General features: G+C 32.4%; 10 protein-coding genes and 4 pseudogenes across 14 annotated transcripts, besides 5 other annotated features; 10 read left to right on the forward strand and 4 right to left on the reverse strand.

The window, feature by feature from the left end:
• Positions 1-91: 91 nt before the first annotated feature.
• Positions 92-1629, forward strand: TVAGG3_0315040 (thioredoxin-disulfide reductase protein; the record flags this gene model as incomplete). The annotated part of the gene is made up of 1 exon (XM_001319440.1): positions 97-1101. One exon carries the CDS (start codon positions 97-99, stop codon positions 1099-1101), a length of 1005 nt encoding a protein of 334 aa, XP_001319475.1.
• Positions 1630-1749: 120 nt separating this feature from the next.
• Positions 1750-2268: a mobile genetic element.
• A 230-nt stretch (positions 2269-2498) lies between these two features.
• Positions 2499-2528: a terminal%2Cinverted (terminal inverted repeat of MuDR-3_TvMULE3 transposon ID:TVAGG3_0315060).
• Positions 2499-3568: a mobile genetic element.
• Positions 3539-3568: a terminal%2Cinverted (terminal inverted repeat of MuDR-3_TvMULE3 transposon ID:TVAGG3_0315060).
• Positions 3569-3756: 188 nt separating this feature from the next.
• On the reverse strand, positions 3757-4284 carry TVAGG3_0315070 (RNA polymerase II transcription regulator recruiting protein; the record flags this gene model as incomplete). Its single annotated transcript, XM_001319441.2, has 1 exon — positions 3757-4284. One exon carries the CDS (start codon positions 4282-4284, stop codon positions 3757-3759), a length of 528 nt encoding a protein of 175 aa, XP_001319476.1.
• A 1915-nt stretch (positions 4285-6199) lies between these two features.
• TVAGG3_0315080 (phage tail repeat-like family) lies at positions 6200-6912 on the forward strand (the record flags this gene model as incomplete). The annotated part of the gene is made up of 1 exon (XM_051230001.1): positions 6200-6912. A coding segment is annotated over one exon (713 nt), but the record flags the coding sequence as incomplete, so codon positions are not given.
• A 267-nt stretch (positions 6913-7179) lies between these two features.
• On the forward strand, positions 7180-7520 carry TVAGG3_0315090 (annotated as a pseudogene). The gene has a single exon. A coding segment is annotated over exon 1 (341 nt).
• Positions 7521-7538: 18 nt separating this feature from the next.
• Positions 7539-7781, forward strand: TVAGG3_0315100 (serine threonine-protein phosphatase family; the record flags this gene model as incomplete). The annotated part of the gene is made up of 1 exon (XM_001319443.1): positions 7539-7781. The coding sequence occupies one exon, from the start codon at positions 7539-7541 to the stop codon at positions 7779-7781; it is 243 nt and encodes an 80-aa protein (XP_001319478.1).
• A 4-nt stretch (positions 7782-7785) lies between these two features.
• Positions 7786-8632, reverse strand: TVAGG3_0315110 (annotated as a pseudogene). Its single transcript has one exon. A coding segment is annotated over exon 1 (847 nt).
• Positions 8633-9085: 453 nt separating this feature from the next.
• Positions 9086-22208: a mobile genetic element.
• On the forward strand, positions 11800-12206 carry TVAGG3_0315130 (annotated as a pseudogene). Its single transcript has one exon. A coding segment is annotated over exon 1 (407 nt).
• TVAGG3_0315140 lies at positions 12359-12942 on the forward strand (annotated as a pseudogene). The gene has a single exon. A coding segment is annotated over exon 1 (584 nt).
• TVAGG3_0315150 (uncharacterized protein) lies at positions 12968-13828 on the forward strand (the record flags this gene model as incomplete). The annotated part of the gene is made up of 1 exon (XM_051230002.1): positions 12968-13828. One exon carries the CDS (start codon positions 12968-12970, stop codon positions 13826-13828), a length of 861 nt encoding a protein of 286 aa, XP_051099732.1.
• Positions 14360-15298, forward strand: TVAGG3_0315160 (organellar and viral DNA polymerase type B; the record flags this gene model as incomplete). The annotated part of the gene is made up of 1 exon (XM_051230003.1): positions 14360-15298. One exon carries the CDS (start codon positions 14360-14362, stop codon positions 15296-15298), a length of 939 nt encoding a protein of 312 aa, XP_051099733.1.
• On the forward strand, positions 17078-17917 carry TVAGG3_0315170 (KilA, N-terminal/APSES-type HTH, DNA-binding family; the record flags this gene model as incomplete). The annotated part of the gene is made up of 1 exon (XM_051230004.1): positions 17078-17917. The coding sequence occupies one exon, from the start codon at positions 17078-17080 to the stop codon at positions 17915-17917; it is 840 nt and encodes a 279-aa protein (XP_051099734.1).
• TVAGG3_0315180 (protein of unknown function, DUF4106 family) lies at positions 18360-19220 on the reverse strand (the record flags this gene model as incomplete). Its single annotated transcript, XM_051230005.1, has 1 exon — positions 18360-19220. A coding segment is annotated over one exon (861 nt), but the record flags the coding sequence as incomplete, so codon positions are not given.
• Positions 19272-19724, forward strand: TVAGG3_0315190 (uncharacterized protein; the record flags this gene model as incomplete). The annotated part of the gene is made up of 1 exon (XM_051230006.1): positions 19272-19724. The coding sequence occupies one exon, from the start codon at positions 19272-19274 to the stop codon at positions 19722-19724; it is 453 nt and encodes a 150-aa protein (XP_051099736.1).
• Positions 19741-20130, reverse strand: TVAGG3_0315200 (protein of unknown function, DUF4108 family; the record flags this gene model as incomplete). The annotated part of the gene is made up of 1 exon (XM_051230007.1): positions 19741-20130. The coding sequence occupies one exon, from the start codon at positions 20128-20130 to the stop codon at positions 19741-19743; it is 390 nt and encodes a 129-aa protein (XP_051099737.1).

Genomic DNA, 22208 nt, shown 5'->3' on the forward strand with positions numbered 1-22208 from the left:
AATATTATCCGAAACAAGTACTATAGCAAATTTGATTTCAATCTGAAAATCTTTATCACAAAATTCTGAGCTGTCTTTTTTAAAAATTTCCATAAAATGATGATATTTTGTTTTTTGTTTTTTTGGAATACCTCACCCAAAGAAGATTATGACGAGGACCTTCAAGAGGAACCTATTGATTGGGATGAAACTCCTTTATATGATGTAATTATACTCGGAAGTGGTCCTGCAGGAAGCACAGCAGCAATTTATACTGCACAGGCTGGCTTTTCAACATTAGTAATACATGGCGAACTACCTGGTGGGCAGCTTTCTAAAACAACAGAAGTAATTAACTTTCCAACATTCAAAGGAACAGGACCTGAACTTGTTAAAGCTATTGAAATGCAAGCAACAGAATATGGCGCAGAATACAGATTTGATACAATTGTCAAGACAGACTTAAAATCATTCCCTCGAAGACTTACAACTGCAAATGGCGAAGGATTAAGGTGTAGAAGCCTTATCATCGCTACAGGTGGCAGAGCAAGAATGCTAGGACTAGAATCAGAGCATAGATTAATGGGCCGAGGTATATGTACTTGTGCTCATTGTGATGGCCACCTTTTTAAAGGTAAAAGTGTTGTAGTTGTCGGTGGTGGAATGGCTTCAATTCATGAGGCGCTCTATTTAAGCAAGATTTGCTCCAATGTAACACTTGTTTCGCAATCATCAAAATTAAGAACAATAACTAATATGGATGAAACACCTTCAAGTAACGGAATCAAAGTAATAACGAACACAGTTGTCAAAAACATTACAGGAACATATGGCGTCTCGGGAGTGACTCTTTTTGATAAAATTAATAATAGAATGTATAACATCTGCTGTAGCGGTGTGTTCATATCAATAGGACAAATACCAGAAACATCTATATTCAGAGACGTACTTCCTGTAAATAAAAATGGCTATTTCATTACTGATGGAACGCCAAAAACAAAAATACCGGGTGTTTTTGTCGCTGGAGATTGTACAAGCCAGGAAATAAAGCAAGCTGTGACTGCTGCAGGCGATGGATGCAAAGCTGGAATATATGCTGCAAAATATCTTCAAACCTTATGATTTAACTAATATACCACCTATATATACACATAATATTATATAAAAATACTATCTGTTTCTATTAATTTTTTCACTTTAATGATATATTTTTAAATATGACTGTCCAGTCGATAGCTTGTGAGGAATCTACCACTCATCAACATCCAAAACACTAGAATATATAGATAGATCAGGCAAGTTATGAAAAAACACCGGAATAATATTTTCAATTAGTTTGATTTCATAAAAAAACTATCCTTTTATGATACACATATTGATAACCATTGTTAAATCATTAATGAAAACTATATTATATTAAAAACCTTTTTAACTATCGTGAACAGCTACTTTTGATCTTAATGTTCAATCATATATAATCAGGATAAGCGTTTTCTAAACGAAAAATAACAAAAAAGTGTTTAATATTGAAAATTCAGCGTTTTTAAGTGGATGACAAATTAATCCGTGGAAAGATAATATGTATTCGAATCTATATCTTATTTTAAAATATAAATGGATATTAACCTCTTTTGACAATTTTAATAAAATATTGTGGGGATATATGCTTAATTCTTAGCCATATAATTTAAATTCAGGAAGATTGTCAATAACCAAGATAAGTTATGTTGAAATTGCAAAAAATATTTTTTTCTGAGTTTTCAAACTTAAGGGAGGCTTCCGACCAGAAAGCTCTCTCAATTTTTTGTGATGTTTACACCAAAAGTGAGATTCGTTAAGCGTTTTTCTCGTTGAATATTGAGTTTCCCGGATTTTGAGTTATTCATAAAGCTCCTCTATATTATACCCTATCTACTGATATGATTATTTTTGAAAAATCTCTTAAATCGACCTGCACTGAATTTTTTAGGGAAAATTCGAAATTTTCTAGGCGTTTTCTGTAACGTTTTTTGACGGAATAAAATCCGAAAAATAATTTTTTGAAGAATCATTTGGGTAGAATACTTATCGAAAATTATATTTATTATAATTTTGGTCGATAAAAATAAGCGGATTCAAAACTGGCAAAAACCCTTTCGGCAATTTGTGGACGATTCCGAACCCCCTCATTTTTGAAATTTAATAAGAAAAATAGAATCTTTATTAAATATAGATTTTAAAAAACTTGGTTATAAATTACGAAATTTTCTCACTTGGGGTAAAAAGTGACAATTTGGTCGGAAGCCACCCTTAACGAGATATTTTATTTTTTATCCACCAATAATTAAAGAAAAAACACGAGATGCGTTGCGAATTTCAACATATCATGGGAAAAAAGGATCATCGTTTTTAAAAATTGATTGAATGACTGATCACAACGATAAAAAAAGTTGAATGAATCGCAAACATAATATAGATTTATTATCATAGAAAAATATTTGGATATTTCAATACATTGAATTTGACTGGTAATTGAAATGGGCAAACCCAAATTTTAGCTAAAAGTGACAGGAAAAAAAAACATTTCGTATTAAAAAAGACCGATGAGAGCTTCGTTCGAAATATAGAGGGAACTGAGAATGCGCAACCATTCTCAGGGAATATTGGATGCTATTCCCGTTCCCTCTGTATGAAAAATTGAGGTTTTCAAAGGGAGTTAAAATAATATCAAATTTATACTAATTTACTTCAAAATACAAAAGTATTTGACAGCTAAAATTAGTTACTTTAGCAAGCCTATCAATACCCTTTTACGATTATTGCTACTTTTTCGAAATAAAAGTAAAAACAAATTTATACTAATTTACTTCAAAATACAAAAGTATTTGACAGCTAAAATTAGTTACTTTAGCAAGCCTATCAATACCCTTTTACGATTATTGCTACTTTTTCGAAATAAAATAAATTTATTATCAAAAACCTTTTTTTCTTAGTAAAAATAAAAATGTTATTTTATATCAAGTTTTTATTCATAAATTTTTATAATGTTGTATAAATTTCATTAAAATTTACGTACATATTAAGGTACTTATCTTCTACATATATAATCTTCATTAGATATATACATGATAAATAAAATTCATAAAACATTAAAAATCAAAAAATTAGATGAACCTTGGCAATTAAACTTTATTAAATAATAGTTGTTTATAAATTATATTATATTATTATTTAATATTATTTTGATAATGAAGATTTTATTTTGCAATAATATAAACGAAATTTTTTACCTTATGAACTTTTGATGGAAATATGCAAATTTAAAATAATAAAGAAAGCCGCGAGCGAAGCGATCGGCTTAGTTCGAAGATTTTGATTCAAATCTTTGCTGATCTGTAATTCGCGGAAGCCGCGAGCGAATCGAGCGGCTTAGGTCTAAGATTTTGATTCAAATCTTTGCTTATATTCCTTAAATTCTTTATGAAACTCGCAACAGTTCCATAAAAAATTTTAAATTCTAAACTGTCGAAATTACCGATCGGTAATCACACCCTTCATGGGTGTGTCACTTTTACAAGTGTGTCACTTTTAGCTAAAATTACCCCTACTCAATTGAAATGTATAAAGAAAAATTACCAATATTTTATTCTCAAAGTTAATTATACCACAAAACATTATGAATAAAATAAAATGTCAAAAATTGAAAATCGAAATGCTTTTCCATTGCAAATTGCCGAGTTATCGAAATAAATATGTGATATAATCGAAAGAAAATAATAATCTATTTAAACAAAATAATTATTGCCTTTCAAGGCCGAAGGCGCTAACAATATCGTCATGAATATTTACAAAAGGATCATATTCACTGTTATTGTTGCCATCGGTTATTGAGGCAAATAATTCCTCTAAAGATTTATCAACGGAAACGTTGGTAAAAGCAGGATAATTCATAGGTTTTTCTTCTAAAACTTGTATATTTGAAGTAGTTACCGGATTTTCTTTTTCGAGAAGTTCTTTACAGTGGCTTTTGACCTGAACTACTGTATGCCGAGGGAATGTTACTTGAATTTGAATCCATCTTTTACCTAACTCTTTATATTTTTGAAGGAGCAAAGCATCTTCTTCGGGTGTCCAGTCTTTACTTGCAGAATGCTTGCATAATACATGGCGCCATCTATCTCTGCACTGCTGGACATTCCTTCCTGGCATTAATGAAGCAATTGTAACCCAGTTCGTGTGCTTACATTCAGTAATAAGGTATGTAAGGAGCTTATCTTCATCATGCGTGAACTTCGGAGTGGCAACCTTACCTTTTTTAAAAGACATTCTTCTAAAATGATTTTCAGTACAGCCTGAATTTGTGATTAAACGGTTAAAAAAATTAATTACGATTTGATGCAAATTATTGATTATTTGAGTTCATTTTACAGGAATCATTTTATCAATTTTTATATAGACTGTGAAATTTTTATGCTAAGAGCGTTAATATTAGAATGTTAGATATGTGCTATAATGATAAACAGCAAAATTTTAAAAAAGTAGTTTGGCTTCTCAAATTTTATATAAAATTGAGCGATTTGATGACACCTTTTCACATAATAAAAAAATATTGATATATATTAAACAATATAGCAAAAATAGAAACATTAATTATTTTATAACGAAATAAATTCAATTTTGAAAATTAATTAATGTGATGAATAAAATGTGATATTTAATATACTTCAATAAACTCCTATAAAACTCAAATATTTGTTAAACCTTTCAAATATTGTGTATAGATTTTGCTTTTAACTCTATATATTTCATCATTGTGCCATAATATCAATTTTTCGATTCCAAATCAATTCAAATTCATTGATATTAACCATTGGTTATCAATTCAGTATCATTAATTTTAGTGAATACTACAGTCTCACTCAATGACTTTTACGAATACTTTTTCGATACTTATCAAAATTCGTTTATGCTCTTCAGATAATCTTACTCAAATCATCTTCGTAAATCTATGTTTACAAAATTATATACCTTTAATTTAAAAATATTTCAATATCTCACAAATTTTTCTCATACAATTTTATTTTCTGATAAAGCAAATCAATCGTCTTGCTAAAAATACAACCAGTTTAATACTTAAATATTATCATCGATAGCTATTTCAGCATCCTGTCAAAATATAATCATTTCAATAAAATCATGAATACTTATTCTTTAAACAATTTTCTCTATATAATTTTGATAATTTCAATTTTTTTGAATTAATCCTTCAATTTTACGTTCTCTCACAATATATCTTCTCAAACTGGCTCTTAAAGATAAACATACATATTATGATGTCATCACTATTGTGCATTTTTTGAACACCATTTCCGACAACAAATTTTAACGATTCCCACATTTTTCTTTCGATTTTTTTATAATAATTCACTCTATTATTTATCTCCTATTTAACATTACACATTTTGCAAATTCTCTATCTTCGTATTTTTAAAATCTCGCATTTATTGAAAAGATCGATTTTACTCGCTAATATTTCTTATAATTAAGGGTTTCGTTTTGCGAAAAAAACGTACAATACGCAATTTCGCTAAAAAAACATTTAGCTAGCAATTTCGACCTTTGACTCCACTCAAGACGTCACTTTTTTAATTTTGCGGTATCATATTTTTGGAAAATCTTTATGAATAAAAAAAAAAAAAAAAAAAAAAGGTAGTGGGGCTTCCAGGCACTTCGTGCCTTCTAGCCCTGAAGATGATTATTATAAATGAAGTTCTTATATATACGGGTCTTCCAGGAGCTTTTCACAAATTATATATGTTTTCATGTTTTGTCAAACATGAACGTACATGTTTTGTCAAGACTTCTTCTTCGTAAATGTTTTGTCAAGACTTCTTCGTAAATGTTTTGTCAAACATGAACGTAAATGTTTTGTCAAGACTTCATCGTAATGAGTGTAAAGGACCCAAAAATAATGTTTAGGTGAAGAGGTGAGATCTCACCCGTTTTTTCACCTGTTTTCTCACCCTCTTGAATTTTCATGATTTCTTCGTAAATGTTTTGTCAAGACTTCTTCTTCGTAATGAGTGTAAAGGACCCAAAAATATAATTTAGGGTAGAAGGTTAGATCTAACCTCTTTTCTAACCTCTTTTCTACCCTCTTGAATTTTCATGATTTCTTCGTAAATGTTTTGTCACTTTTCTGTCACTTTTCAGGTAAAAACATTTTTATTATTATATATAAATGAATTTTACAAAACCACCGTTACCGTTCTTTGGAAATAAGAGTAGATGTAAAGATATTATATTGAGAGAACTTAAGAAACTACCGAATGGTCTAACATTTGTAGATTTGTTCGGTGGAAGTTTCTATATATCCCATTTGTGCCATATAATATTCCCAGACTCAAAGATTATATGCAATGACTTCGACAACTATATGGACCGTCTCAAACATATTCCAGACACAAACAATATATTGAAAGAGTTAAAAGAAAAGATACCTATAGGTAAGATGGAACGTATACCATTAGATAAGAAAAATATTGTGAGAGAGGTTTTGAAAAAAGCAGAATATATAGACTGGGATAGTATATCTGCTAGACTATTATATAGTGGTTCTATAAGAGTTCATGACATTGAAACACTTATGTCAAAAGTTTTATATCTTAACTATACAAATGTTTTCAAAGAGGACATAGAAAAATATATTGAGGGTATAGAGTTTGTGAGATGTCATTGGACAGATTTGTATGAAAAATATAAAGACAAGGAAAATGTTTTCTTTATAGTGGACCCGCCGTTCTATAACACATGGGATTTTCAATACCAAGTAGACTGGACTTTGAGAGACTCTTTAGAAACTTTAGACGTTTTACATAACTGTCCATGCTTTTACTTTACATCCGATAAAAGTGGTTTGGAAACCGTTATAAGATGGTTAGAGGACATACATGACTATGAGTTTATATATGACAAGATAGAATATGAGAGAGGACCTATAAACTGGAGAAAGTGTCATAACAAAGAAATTTTATTAGTAAGTAAATGTGGTTTGAAATAGGACTACTTGTTTTAGGTTTTTTCCATTGTGTCATTTATTTATTTGACGTGGCAGAAAAGTACAGAGAATATGAAGATGAACCAATGCCTGCAAATGTTCAGCATATGTACTCGTAAGAGATATTTTTATCTAATATTAAATGGACGCACAGAACTTAGCGAATGCACAGCAACCTGGACAACCAAACCCAGAGAATATTCCAAATGAAGTTAGAATACAAACTGCAATGGCAAACTATGGTCAAGTGCCAACAGATGTACAAATGCAAACTGCCATGTCAAATGACGCTGCGTTAGGTTTGCCACCATGGTATGCAAATATGAGATGGAAAGAGTTTTATACAAACCCTGAAGTGGGATATAAACAACTTTATGCAGATGACGCGAACACAGGAGTTGACCCAGAATATGTTTTCTACCAGAGGAGAAACAGAATGTATGAGCTCCAGTTAAAGAATGCTATGGAACTCAACAGGAAACGTAAGAGACTAGGCGGACATTAGATTTTTACATATAGTAAAATGGGTTTCTTCAGTAGTATTGGAAACTTCTTCAGAAGAGTTGGAAGAGGTATATGGAATGGAATAAAATCTGTCGGAAGAGGAGTATGGAACGGTGTCAAAAATATTGGTAAAAGAGTAGGTCAGTTTGTTGGTATTATACCTAAAGACCCTGAACCAGAAGAACAAGCTCCTGTTATACAACAGCCTGAACCTGCACCACAGTCTAGTTGGCAACCAAATCCAACACCTCAACCGTATTAAAAAATTATATTTTTACCGTTCGATAGTAGTTGTATATGAAACCAAGTTCTAAGTAAAACGCATGGTATAATGGAATTATTCTTTTTCTTCCATCTGTAGTAAACCATACTTGAAAGTCTGAAATACTTCCACTCGGCGGTTCATATAACTTTGTAGGTTTTTCGTAAAAGTCATTTGCCAAGCATAAGAAAGAGTTTTGGGCGCCAGAAAATGAAGCATGAACTATCACAGCATCTTGGTCGAAAACATCTTTAAATAAATATGGTTCATCTCTTGCATATCGACTGTAAATATTTGCTAAAGGAAGTTCGACTTTCTGATTTAACATTCTTTGCAAATAATACCATGACATTGCAGTGAATTCTGTATATATTTGTTCGTCTTTATTGGATTGTTTTCGTAGATTTGAAATGACACTTGTGAATTTTGTTTGTCATATACAATTCTCACATAAAGTGTGCTCTCGGTATTTGCATATTCATCAGCATATTTTGCATAACATGAATTTATTTTATCTTCTATATTTTTTAACGCAGTCTGTAGAGAAGATGAAAGGTCAACTTGTATTAGCTCAATTTCTTCCCACATTTTTTCGTTTCCCTTCAGATATATAATCTATATGAAACCTTACAATAAATGGAAAACTTTTATCTTCTACAGACACAAATTTTATTCTTCGAAAGCCAATAGCTTTTGTGACAGATGGGTCTCTTAGCCATCTTAATGGTAGTCAAAACGATAGCCTTCATGCTTTACGGTCTCTGTCTCAAACTTTTGACCGACATTAGTAAAAGTTCATCTAATGGTTTAGTTGTAGCAACTCTTGAATTTTCTTTTTCTATTGAAAGCATATTTTATCTAGAATAAAAATGTCGAAAGATATTGCTTCCATGAGAGAAATACAACACAACCGACAACTCATTATGCAAGCTCTAAATAAGAACACAACAAACTTTTCAAACTATTCTAAGATATCTGAGTCATTGAAAGAAGGAAACTTAAAACTGACATTAAACCCAATGACAGATGAGTTTCTATTTCAAGACAAGAAGAACAATACTGTCTGTATAAATCCAACAAAAGGAACTTTAAACGAGAAACCTATAAATGAACTTCTTTTGAAAGCAGATGTTGACAACAAAGCTGACAAAGAATATGTAGACGATGCAATAGCAAAAGAAGAAGAAAGAGCTAACAATGCTTATGCAACAAAAGAACATACTCATCCTGAACTAGCAGACAAAACATATGTTGACAATAAAATGTCAAGTGAAGTGACGAGAGCTGAAAACGAATATTCTAAAAAGACTCATACACATTCTATATCTGAAATAACAGACTTAAACGTTAGCCTTGAAAAGAAAGCGGATAAGGATTGTGTGGCTAGTGCGTTAGAGAAGAAAGCAGATAAGGAATATGTGGATGAAAAAGATAATGAAATTATAGAAAGGGTTGACTGGTACCATGAACGGACATCGAAGATTTTAAAAACTAAAGCCGATACAGGATGGGTTTCAGGATGTTTAGACCTTAAAGCAGATAAAACTTATGTTAACGATGAGTTAGAGAAGAAAGCAAATAAGACTCATACACATACAAGTTTTACAACTGTTGCTATAGAAAGTATTGAAGGAACGGTTGAAGAAACTGGTGGGGATGCATTATATTGTAAACCTCCTAACTTTCCACAAGGTTTAACATCGGATGACGACATAACGACGATGAGAAACATTAGATGTAAAGATGTTTATGTCATGAAGGATGAATATAATATTAAATTCACTGCTCAAGATTTATATGACAAGAAAGCAGACAAAACAGAGCTTCAAACATTAAAGACAGAAATACTTCAAACATTATATCCTATAGGCTCTATTTATACGTCAATGAATTCAACAAATCCAGCAACAGTTCTGGGTTTTGGAACTTGGACTCAAATAGTCGACAGGTTTTTGTATTGTGCAAACTCTTCAAAGGAAACAGGTGGAAGTAAAACGATTTCAGGTGAAAATTTACCTGCACATAGTCACTACATAGATTTAAGTACATCTCAAGCAGGTTGGCATAAGCATAGATATTGGGATTGGTCAGCAATGACAAAAGGTAAAGGATATGATGTTAAAGACAACGTTAAGTTTGCTATAAATTGTTACTGGAGTAACACTGAGGGAGGAGGAAACCATACACATCGCGTTTCGGGATATACGCAAACAACGGGACAAAGTAAAGACTACATGCCACCTTACATGACAGTTTACGCATGGTATAGAAATGCTTAGTCGTCATTTTCAACTTCTTTAGCATATTCGTCAGGAGTTGTCTTATATTTGTTAGGAACTGTCTTTGAAAGTATACCACCTTGAACTTTGACAAGTTTGAAACGAGGTCTGACAATAGTAGTTTTATCTTCTGCTTGCAGTGTGTACATTTTGCCATGTTTGCCTAAAACTTCATAATATTCTCTTGTATACTTTCTTCTATTTTTACGAACACGAATGTGAGTACCTGTCGGGTTCCCATTGTTGTCATAGTCAATAGTATTTTCATATGGGTCGCGTTTAGGTATTTCTATTTTTACTTTGTCGCCTTTCTTAAGTTTGAAGCCCGGCATTCTTTCTTGTTTGTCTCTTTTGACTAAATTATTAAATATATAGTCTTTCTCTAAGTCAGGGTTGTTTTTCATTTCTTCGGGGGAGTGGTTTCCCAAACCTTTTTGTTTACGGCTATTGTAAATATTTAAAACTTGTCTCATCTTTGCCATGGAGAAGTGTCTATATTTGTCGTCATATGACATTTCATTTGCTTCACCACCTTGTGGTTGGTTTAAGTCTCTTAACATTTTTATACAACCGTCAATGACACCAAGAGCAGAATGGTTTTGGTCGACAATGAAATATTGGTTTACATTTTTTGAACGCAGATAGTTTTTAATATCATCTGATTTGAAAGAACTTTCACAGTCAGATGTCAGTTTTGTTGGATGGTATTTGTCAACGAATATTGTCAAAGCAGTTTTCACATCTAAAATATTTTTGGACCATAATGGTATGGCTTCACAGTATCTTGTGTTTTGACCGACAATATTAGCCAGTATGGTGGTCCATCTTCTCTATACCTCGGAATGTTTTCCAAGATATCCATAAACCAAGCATTTGGTGTTGAACTAAAGATTTTTACCATGAGTGCTTTCTTTGTCGCTTTAGAAACATAGGGGTCCTTGTTTGGATTCGTCATTTTTTATCCTATAAGAAATGGGTTTATTTGGCGCATTAGCAGGAGTTGCATCCAGATTTTTGCCCGCAGTGGGAACAATAGCCAGAGGTGTATTTGGAGTTGGAAGGAAGATTTTGAGTACATTAGGTATACTTAAAGAGAAAGCACAACCTATTATACAAAACTGTACAGAAAGGTTGGGATGTAGCACGAGATGCAACAAATCTTATTCCAAATCCTGAAACAAGAGGAAAAGTTCAAGGATGGATGGACAATGTAGGAAGACAAGCAGGAAACTATTATAACAAAGCAAATGACTACTATAACCAAGCAGGACACTATATGGACCAAGGTGAAAGATTCTTTAACAGAGGATATAACCATGCACAACAATGGGTAAACAATAACCAACCTCAACCACCTCAAACGTGGGGAATGTAAAGTTTTTTACTGAGATGAAATGAACAATACAGCATTGAGACAAATGGGTTCAAGATGGATTTGTCGGCTTCCAGCAGTTAACCACGTGTTTGTCAAGTTCTTCCTATACCTCAGGAAGTTTTAGACCGACTTAAAAAACCTAAACAACCAGTTGAAAACAAACCAAAATTTTTTATGAGAATGAAATGACCGAAGAAGTTGAAACGGTAGATTTGACACCACAAACAAAAAGTTCAGAACCATTGTCAAAAACCTGTCAAAGAACTTACAGATGAAGAGAAAAATTCAATAATAGAAAGTGCCAGGTCTGGAAATACAAACCCTAACTATAAAGTCACTTTTCATAGAAATGGAACGGCTAGTATCTCAAAAAAGAAACAGACTCTCACAAATAAAATATTGAAGTCTGAAGGAGCTTTCGAGACAACAGATGGAAAAGTTTACTTCACTGACCAACAGTTCATTATAGAACATCTCATTGACTTAGAGTCGAAATATTCTAAACTTTACAACAAACACAAAAAGTTGAAAGGAAAACAAAAACAAATGGCATATGATATTTATGAAGATGTTGACAACACAACTGTTCCTGCAGGTGAGGTAAAGTCAAAGGAACCGAAAAGTGACGAAAAACCGATAGAAGAAGAAAAACCAAAAACTGAAGATAAACCAAAACCAAAGTTTAGTTTCCAAACTAAACCAAGTCAACCTTCATTAGCTGGTATGGGTTGGCGTCAAAGACTTATGGCAGCAGGTGGTTATGTAAAGTAAAGAAAAAAATATTTTTTTATTTTATTTGAAATGTACGCTGAGTTTGTTGGAGAAGACCGTTGGGAAACTTGTTTGTTAGATGAGAAATATGAAATGGCATACCATTTTAAAACAATATATTTTTAAAAAAATATTTTTTTATTTTATTTGAAATGTACGCTGAGTTTGTTGGAGCAGACCGTTGGGAAACTTGTTTGTTAGATGAGAAATATGAAATTCACTGTTGTGAGTCATTTGAAGTCAGAAACAAAAAGACAAAAAGAGTTTTAAGCGAATGGGAGCGAAATGACGGATATGCTATTATGAAGATGGGTGGGAAACGCTATCTTAAACATGTTGTCATTGCAACTCATTTTATACTGAATCCTAACAATTTACCTTTTGTAGACCATATAAACCATATAAGAACGACAATAGACTTGAAAACTTACGTTGGGTCACTCGTTCTGAAAACAATAAGAACAAAGGCAAATTTGGAGATATTGTATTCGAATTTGTCGACGAACTAGAAGATGAAACAATTGAAATTACAGACTATGGCAAGCATACGTTTGAGTTTTACTACTATAGCGAAGAACAAGACTCTTTCTACTTTTATACCGGCGTAAACTATAGGAAATTACAAGTATATTTTACTAAGGAAGGCTATGCTTATGTAAACACTAGAGATACAGATGGAAAACACGTTCAAATACTTCTTAACAAATTCAAGAAGCTATATGGCATACAATTTTAAAACAATATATTTTTACATATATTAAATGCTTCAGGTTGAAAAACAAAGAACAAAAGTAGCAGATACAAAACCGTTAGACTATATCTTTACAAATGCTGGTAGGACTATTTCAGATGAAGAAATTTCATCCCGAATATACAGGTTTGACTATCCAATTCGTTGGCTTCAAAGTCCTTCAGATGCAAAGGCAATAGGATTTAGAAGAGTTTTGTTTTCAAATAGAACTAACGCATTTATGTTCGCAGTATATTTTCATGGGCAGTATAAAGGTTCTGATGGTCTAATAGACAAATTTGACGAAATGAGAATCTTTACAATTCGTTCAGACGAAAGTCTTGAAAAAACTCTAAATGACTTTCAAACTCAAATGAACAAATATTATTGGGAATTTCAAGAAAAATACGACTCTTTACTAAATGGAACATACTATCTGAAACTAGAATATGACAAGATGAACTCCACCGTTTCATTTCAAAAGATTGAAATTAACCCTCCAAGAGATACAGAGTTTTTATTTTGGAAAGTAGACAAACGTTCTTGGGCACAATTTCTTCGGTTACTAAACCAGAACGAACCATTACCACCAGATGGTCCATTTAAATTTATACTTCCACCAGCAGATTTGATGGTTTATAGAAACGTGTTTGACCCTCAAAATGTTATGTGTCATGCAAGTTTCAGTTCAAGCAACAATAGTTTTCTATGTATTGGTAAGGACTTTTATGACTTTGCTTCTAAATTCTACGAACCACCTAGTAACAGTTTCTCTGACTTTCAAGTTTGGTTCACAACAAATGGTGTGCAACATATTATTCCATTGTACTATGACTTTTATCTCGAATTGTCTTTCATATATAACTACGGAAAAGTGCTGAAAAAGTATTGAAAAATATAATTTAGGGTAGAAGGTTAGATCTAACCTCTTTTCTAACCTCTTTTCTACCCTCTTGAATTTTCATGATTTCTTCGTAAATGTTTTGTCAAGACTTCTTCGTAATGAGTGTAAAGGACCCAAAAATATAATTTAGGGTAGAAGGTTAGATCTAACCTCTTTTCTAACCTCTTTTCTACCCTCTTGAATTTTCATGACTTCTTCGTAAATGTTTTGTCAAGACTTCTTCGTAATGAGTGTAAAGGACCCAAAAATATAATTTAGGGTAGAAGGTTAGATCTAACCTCTTTTCTAACCTCTTTTCTACCCTCTTGAATTTTCATGATTTCTTCGTAAATGTTTTGTCAAGACTTCTTCGTAATGAGTGTAAAGGACCCAAAAATATAATTTAGGGTAGAAGGTTAGATCTAACCTCTTTTCTAACCTCTTTTCTACCCTCTTGAATTTTCATGAATTTTCCCGAAATAAAAAATAAAGTTAGTTTTATTTTTTTATTTTTTTTTTATTTTGTATAAAAAAATAAAAATGTCAACAATCGGCACAACAACACTTCAAACAACAACAGCACCAAACTCTTTAGTCATGAATCCAACATCTATGTTAGTAGAGATGAAAAACTTCATTCCTTCTTCATATACTTTCGAAACAAAAATCCAGAAGATAAAGCAAGAACTGTTAACAAATAATTTAGACTGTAGTGCGAAAGATGAAACAAATGAACAGTATCTTTATGAAATGCAGGACATTATTGACCATTTGCCTAAACTACCTGAAATTCAGCAGCAAAAACTAACTATTCCCGAATTTGACGAAATAGAAGTCAAAGCAACTGACTCAGTAGAAATAAAGAAGTTCATACGAAAGGTAAACTATGAGTTTCTAGGATTTCATTGCAACCATAAGGTTATGGACAAAGATTGCGACATGTTATATAAGAACATCTCTGACATATATGAATCTGAAGAATTTAAGACCTACGACAACTTTGTTTCGTTAGTTGCTGAATGTGTATGGCAGATAAGAGATAAAGATAGAAGATGTAAGGTATGGAATGAACAGATAAAACCAGCAGCTTTTGAGTTAAAGAAAACCATTGACGCTTTAGTTGTTTTAGCAGGTAAGGTTTCAGAATATAACGCAAAAATGAACCCACAATGTTCTAAATGTAAAGCAGCAATGAGGAAATATAACTACTCCGTCAAAGAGATAGAACGTATGAGAAACGACTATGCAGACTTAAAGAAAGAAGCAGAAAAACCAGCAGAAGATAAAATGGATATGTTAGAATTTCTGAACAAAAACTATCCAACTGCTGACGATTTCCTTCTATCTGACGTCAAGAAGAAGTATAAAGAGACTTTCGGTATCGTTAAAACATTCGATATCCTCAGCGAAGAAATAGAAGCTACAAAACTGTTTAGAGTCTCACGAATTCATAACGTTTACCATGTAAAACGCTTATAAAATAACTGGGGTAGAAAAGAGGTTAGAAAACAGGTTAGATCTAACCTTCTACCCTAAACATTATTTTTGCTGAATTCAGCAACAAAATTCTGAGTAAAATAATTTTTAGGGCATGTGTCAAACCGTTGAGTTTTCACAAAATTTAAAAAATAACGTTTACCATGTAAAACGCTTATAAAATAACTGGGGTAGAAAAGAGGTTAGAAAACAGGTTAGATCTAACCTTCTACCCTAAAATATATTTTTGTCTGATTTACGCTCATTACGAAGAAGTCTTGACAAAACATATACGTTCATGTTTGACAAAACATTTACGAAGAAGTCTTGACAAAACATGTACGAAGAAGAAGTTTTGACAAAACATATACGTTCATGTTTGACAAAACATTTACGAAGAAGTCTTGACAAAACATATACGAAGAAGTCTTGACAAAACATTTACGAAGAAATCATGACAAAACATATACGATGAAGTCTTGACAAATTCAAGAGGGTAGAAAAGAGGTTAGAAAAGAGGTTAGATCTAACCTTCTACCCTAAAATATATTTTTGTCTGATTTACGCTCATTACGAAGAAGTCTTGACAAAACATTTACGAAGAAGTCTTGACAAAACATTTACGAAGAAGTTTTGACAAAACATTTACGAAGAAGTCTTGACAAATTCAAGAGGGTAGAAAAGAGGTTAGAAAAGAGGTTAGATCTAACCTTCTACCCTAAAATATATTTTTGTCTGATTTACGCTCATTACGAAGAAGTCTTGACAAAACATTTACGAAGAAGTTTTGACAAAACATGTACGATGAAATCATGAAAATTCAAGAGGGTAGAAAAGAGGTTAGAAAAGAGGTTAGATCTAACCTTCTACCCTAAAATATATTTTTGTCTGATTTACGCTCATTACGAAGAAGTCTTGACAAAACATTTACGAAGAAGTATTGACAAATCATGTACGAAGAAGAAGTCTTGACAAATCATGTACGAAGAAGTCTTGACAAATCATGTACGAAGAAGTCTTGACAAAACATTTACGAAGAAGTCTTGACAAAACATTTACGAAGAAGTCTTGACAAAACATTTACGAAGAAGTCTTGACAAAACATATACGATGAAATCATGACAAAACATGTACGATGAAATCATGACAAAACATTTACGAAGAAGTCTTGACAAAACATATACGTTCATGTTTGACAAAACATTTACGAAGAAGTCTTGACAAAACATATACGTTCATGTTTGACAAAACATTTACGAAGAAGTCTTGACAAAACATATACGATGAAATCATGAAAATTCAAGAGGGTAGAAAAGAGGTTAGAAAAGAGGTTAGATCTAACCTTCTACCCTAAAATATATTTTTGCTGAATTCAGCAACAAAATTCTGAGTAAAATGGCATAAGATTGCTTCCCTTCGAAAACCGAGAGAAGAGATTCCGTATGAAAACAGTGAAGAACAGCGAGTACGTAAAAAATCTTACTCGCCTAAAACTCTATGAAAACAGTGAAGAACAGCGAGTACGTAAAAAATCTTACTCGCCTAAAACTCTATGAAAACAGTGAAGAACAGCGAGACCGACTTTTTTCTGAAAACAGTGAAGAACAGCGAGTAGGTAAGAAACCTTAGTCGCCAAAACTCTATGAAAACAGTGAAGAACAGCGAGTACGTTAAAAAACTTAGTCGCCTAAAACTCATGAAAATCATGAATTTCCTTAAGATAGAAAAAATAAAGTTAGTTTTATTTTTATTTATTTTTTTATTTTGTATGTAAAGACAGATATGTCAACAACAGAGAACACAACAACTGCTATCGTTCATGAAGCCATAAATGAAGAATATGAGTGGGTTCAGTTTAACAAACAACTCCGTCTCATTCGTTCGGTCAAAGACGATATGTACCAGATGCAAAGTATTTTGACAGCATGTTTTGCTCCAGATACTAAGCTTCCTAAAGACTGGTTTAGGAACCAAAGCACACAAGAACTTTTGAGCGAAGCACAGCGAGACATACTTTTTTCTGAAAACAGTGAAGAACAGCGAGTAGGGAAAAAAACCTGGTCGTCTAAAACTCATGAAAATCGTGAAAAATTGCCAAATGGTTTGAGAGGATATTATGTACATAGACTTCTTGTAAATGCTGTTGCAATGTGGGCTTCGCCTCGTTATGCTTGGAATATATACAGACTTCTTGACGAAATTCATAGACAAGAACGTGAAGAGATGGAAAACAAGCTTGAAGCAAAAGACAAAAGCATTCAGAAAAGAATACCACGTTCGGTACCAAAAGGAAAGGAAAAGAACTATAAGTATATGATTTATACTGAAGAGATGGAAAATGAAGAAGACAGAGATATGGTTATGTTGCATTTAGTCAGAAGAAACAACAAAAGCTTTTACGACCTTGCTAAGATTTACAAATCTGACAGAAATTGGTTCTATCGCGAAAACTTACCGATTTCAATGACACCGAATGAAGATGTGAAACAAATAGTTCAAGATACGTTACCTCAAACACACTATGATATGAAAGGTTGTACAATACTTACCTTCAAAGAAGATTTGCCATTGTTAAAGGAAAAAATAACAGAGTATTTTGACAACTTCAAACAAGTAGAGTAAATGAACCATTTATTTTTACGCTTGACTTCAGATGGCTCAGGTAGCTCTATAAAGTAAATTGCCTCGTCAAATCCTTCTGGCATTCCGAGTCCTTCCTTCCGACAGAAAAAGTTTTTCCTTCCAACAGAAAAAAATTTTCCTTCCGACAGAAAAAATTTTTCCTTCCAACAGGAAAAGTTTTTCCAGTTGTCCGTCCGTAAACCATTCAAATTTTCGAAAATTGAGAACTTTTTGGTCGAACTTCAGGAAAAGTTTTTCCTTCCAACAGAAAAAATTTTTCCTTCCGACAGGAAAAGTTTTTCCCGACAACTGGAAAAGTTCTTCCTTCCAACAGGACACAAACGAATGTCTCACGTCCCTCTTCCTGAATGCCTTCCAAAGCCAGAAGAACCGACAGCCCCAGCACCACAACAGACTTACTAAGACTAAACACTTACATTTTTCAAGCTTGACTTTTTACAATTTGAACTTTGTTCGCGTAGATATGAATTCTGAAAGAAGTATGAGGGTCTTGTATGACTTTGTACTTCTCCCATAGTTCATGTCTGTCAAACTTACCTGCCATGGACTCTTTCATAAGTTCCATGAAATCGTCTTCGGACAATCCGGGGAAAAGTATAATGTCAGTCAGTATTCTTTTAACATCCTTACTTAAACTCTTTGCTGTCTGTACACAAATGACAACTGAGATGTTAAAGTGTCTGAGCTTCTTAAGAATTCGACACATATCTTGTTCTCTATTCTTTAACAAAGGATGAGAGGCGAAATCATCTAAAATAAGAAGACACCTATGAGGGTAAGTCTTCCAATCGTAAGATTGCAATTTCTTCGAAATGTATTCTATCTCTTTCTGTTTGTTTCTGAAGTGTTTCTTCTCTAATATTCTCTGCATTTCCTCATTTGGGTCTTTAAACTTAGAATTTATATACTCATTTATAGCATTATACTTCAAAACTCTTCTTTGGTACTTCTTTATCCAATCTAACAACTCAGAGTCTTTTATACATACTAACTTAGACTTCTTTATAATATCTTTGAACGAATTGACGGTTTGGTCAAATTGACCAGAAGTACTACAAATGACTACTAACTCATAAAATGGGTTCTTCTCATCTAGTTCTTGTTGTTGTGCAGCCATTTTAAGATAAGTGAAAGTCTTACCCGACCCAGGTGGTGCAATTAGACCTGTTATACCATTCTGAGCAAATAAGAACTTGTCATGTATAGGTTTTATCTGAGCATTTTCTAACTTCCTCTTGTTCTTGTTTAAAACATTCTCAAATTTCTTGTCAATGTCAGCAAACTTTTTTTCTAACATATTTTTAGAAAAATTAAAATTTTTATCTTTTAGAAAATGTCTAGCGATTTCGCTATCTATATTCGAGACAAGCTTTTTGACAGCAAAACATCTGTCGACCATAAAATCTTACATAGTGTAAACAAGAAAGGTGAATTTGTTCTAAAGTTCTGTTTCTGGGAATATGACAAGAACCATAAAACATTACAAAGAGCAGTCTTAAAATTTGTCAATGACAGACTTGTTGACAGAGATGACGCCGATTGGAAAGATGAAGTCCAACAAAAGTTCTTAGAATGCAAAGAAGACACATGCGCTGTTCTTGAAGATGAAATAGAAAACAGAATAGATGAGCTATTAAAGGACAAAGAACTTTTACATAAATATAGTTGCGCCAAATTTGACATAACTCCACCAGAAAAGAAGAAGAAAGAAAAGAAAGAAAAGAAAGTAGAAGAAGAGAAGAAAGAACCTGAACCAGTTCCAGAGAAAAAGAAATTTGACATGTAAAAATAAAATTTTATTTTTAGAACATTTCTGGGTCAATGTCAATGTTCTCTTCCTCTTTAGGAGTAAACACTGGCTTAGACTCTAAAATCTTTTTACCCAATTTACCTTGAACTTCTACAACTTTAGACTCATAATATTCATAGTCGTCTGTCTTCTTTGGTTCATAAGGTATAACAAGTTTGTATGCTTTGCCTTCTTTAAGGTTTGAGAACCTTCTGTCAAAATTTTCTTTGACTGTTAACAAACCTTCTATGTCTAAGTCTTCAAATTTCGCACCATTTTTAGTCACAATAGCAAACTTAACTGGTGCAATGTTCCAAATTTTGTCAAATGTAGATTTTTCAAAACTGTAGAAGTAAACATTCAAATATGTGAATGGGTCTAGTTCTTCTTTAAGTCCTGACATGTACTTATTTACTGAGATGAATTTTGTCATCTTTTTCTATCGGATAAAAAAATATTTTTTTTAAAATTTACTCATAAAAAATTTTCTTTGTATATACACCATTCTGAACATCTAAAAGACTTTTGACATTTGCCAAGAATGTTCGTTTAGACGCTGTCATATAACCATATTCTTGACAATATTGTTTATACGAATCGTACAATGACCTTTCATCTAAACACTCAAAGTCAGTTTCATCTATGAACAGTTCATATACACTCTTGTTTGCTTCTAACAATGTTTGTCTCTCTTCGGTATGTGGAATTTGTCTTGGATTGAACTTAGAAATATCTAATGTCATGAAATATGAGAACAAGTGGTTGTAAAAGTCAGATGTCAAAGTTTCTGCTAAGTCGTCAAAATATTCTGTATCTTGCATATGAGAATCTGACGTTCTGACAACTACATATCTTCTGTCAGAACTTTCTAACTTCATCGGAACAGCATTGTTTGAAACCATAATGAAGTTTGCAACATTTTCACAAACTCTTTGGTCTTTATACTTTCTTTCAACAACTCCAACTTTGTCTGTTATAAGACTCTTCAAAGCATCTGAGTTTAAAACTTTTGTTGTATCTATACTTTGAAGTTCGTTACATACTATAAGTTTCATATTCTCTATTGAGGAGTTAAACTTGCCACAGATGTTTTCTATGTTTGTCATATTCGGATTCGAATAGCCCTCTAACAGTTTGCACAAAATATCTGTAAAGAATGTGTTCTTACCAGTTCCTTGTTTTCCAATTATAATGAGAGCAGTTTCATTTTTAGCACTTGGATGTTGTAAGATGTTTGCAAACCAACATAAGATATACTCATAAACCTTTTCGTTTCCATTGCATATAATTTCTTTGACATGGTCTAACCAAGCTTCTATAATATTTTCTTTCCATTCTACTTGTTCATATTTATATCCAGTGAAGATAGAATAGAAGTTTGGAGAAGGTGTATAGAACTTTATACCTCGAACTGAAAAATCTTCTAACTTTGACAATAAGATATCCCAAGCATCTAACATCTTCATGCCAACTTGTACGACTTTTATTTTCTTAAGTTTCTGTCTACATTCTTGTTCTGAAACTATTGTTGCTTTAGGTTTGTTAAAGACTACATCCCATTCTTTCATAACATAACATTCTGGGGCAGAGTCGACATAAATGACTAAACGTTTCAAATTCTCGACTGCTTTGTTATAGTCTCGAAATGGACACATATTTCTGAATGCTTGGAAGTCATAAAAATCTGAAACATCTATTCTGTACATTTTTATAAAAATAAAAAAAATATTTTTTTTTATTCTTGACTTTGTTGTTGCATTTGTTGTTCTTGAGCTATTTGTTGTTGAAGTTGTTCTTGTAATACAATACTTTCACCAGTTGCATCTTCCAATTCGAAACTTTCTGCCGTCATTGACAAATACATAGGACATAAAAGTTTTACAGGAACAAAGTTTGCGTCAAGTAATGTCAACGTTATACTTGCCAAAGTGTTTGAGTTCACTAAGGTTGAAAATTCTGCATTCGAATGAACAATAGGCAAACCAGCAGAGAAAGTATTGTTTATACACATAAGTATCTTTTGGTCATAATAGTTTCTGTCGACATTCGAATAACACTTTGAACCTAAGTTTGAAACAATATATAAGATTGGTGTGCTTAATGTCAATGGAATAGACATTCCTTGTATGACACCTTTTCCTGTTATAGGAAACTGTTGGTAGTAAAAACCAGAAATAAGTTTTGTATTATAGCTCATATCGTTTATAGTAAACTCAGTCGGACATCCAAACATAATGAAACCTGCTCTAGTTGCAGCACATGTTACACCCGTACTTAAAGTATTAAATAAGTCAACAAAACCTGTTGGTGGTATATCTGAGTAAGTATCTTCAAAGAAGTATTTTTTACCATTCACAACAATAAAGTCTTCTGGTGTCAAAAGAGCAAAACAGGCTTTAGTCGTCATTGTGTTTAAGGTTAGTTTCCAATACCGTCCTTGAGGACTTTGTAAGTTTGTTGTTATAGAATTATATGACCAGG

The sequence above is a fragment of the Trichomonas vaginalis genome, chromosome V (genome assembly GCF_026262505.1).
Source record: "Trichomonas vaginalis G3 chromosome V, whole genome shotgun sequence".
Classification (NCBI taxonomy): domain Eukaryota; phylum Parabasalia; order Trichomonadida; family Trichomonadidae; genus Trichomonas; species Trichomonas vaginalis.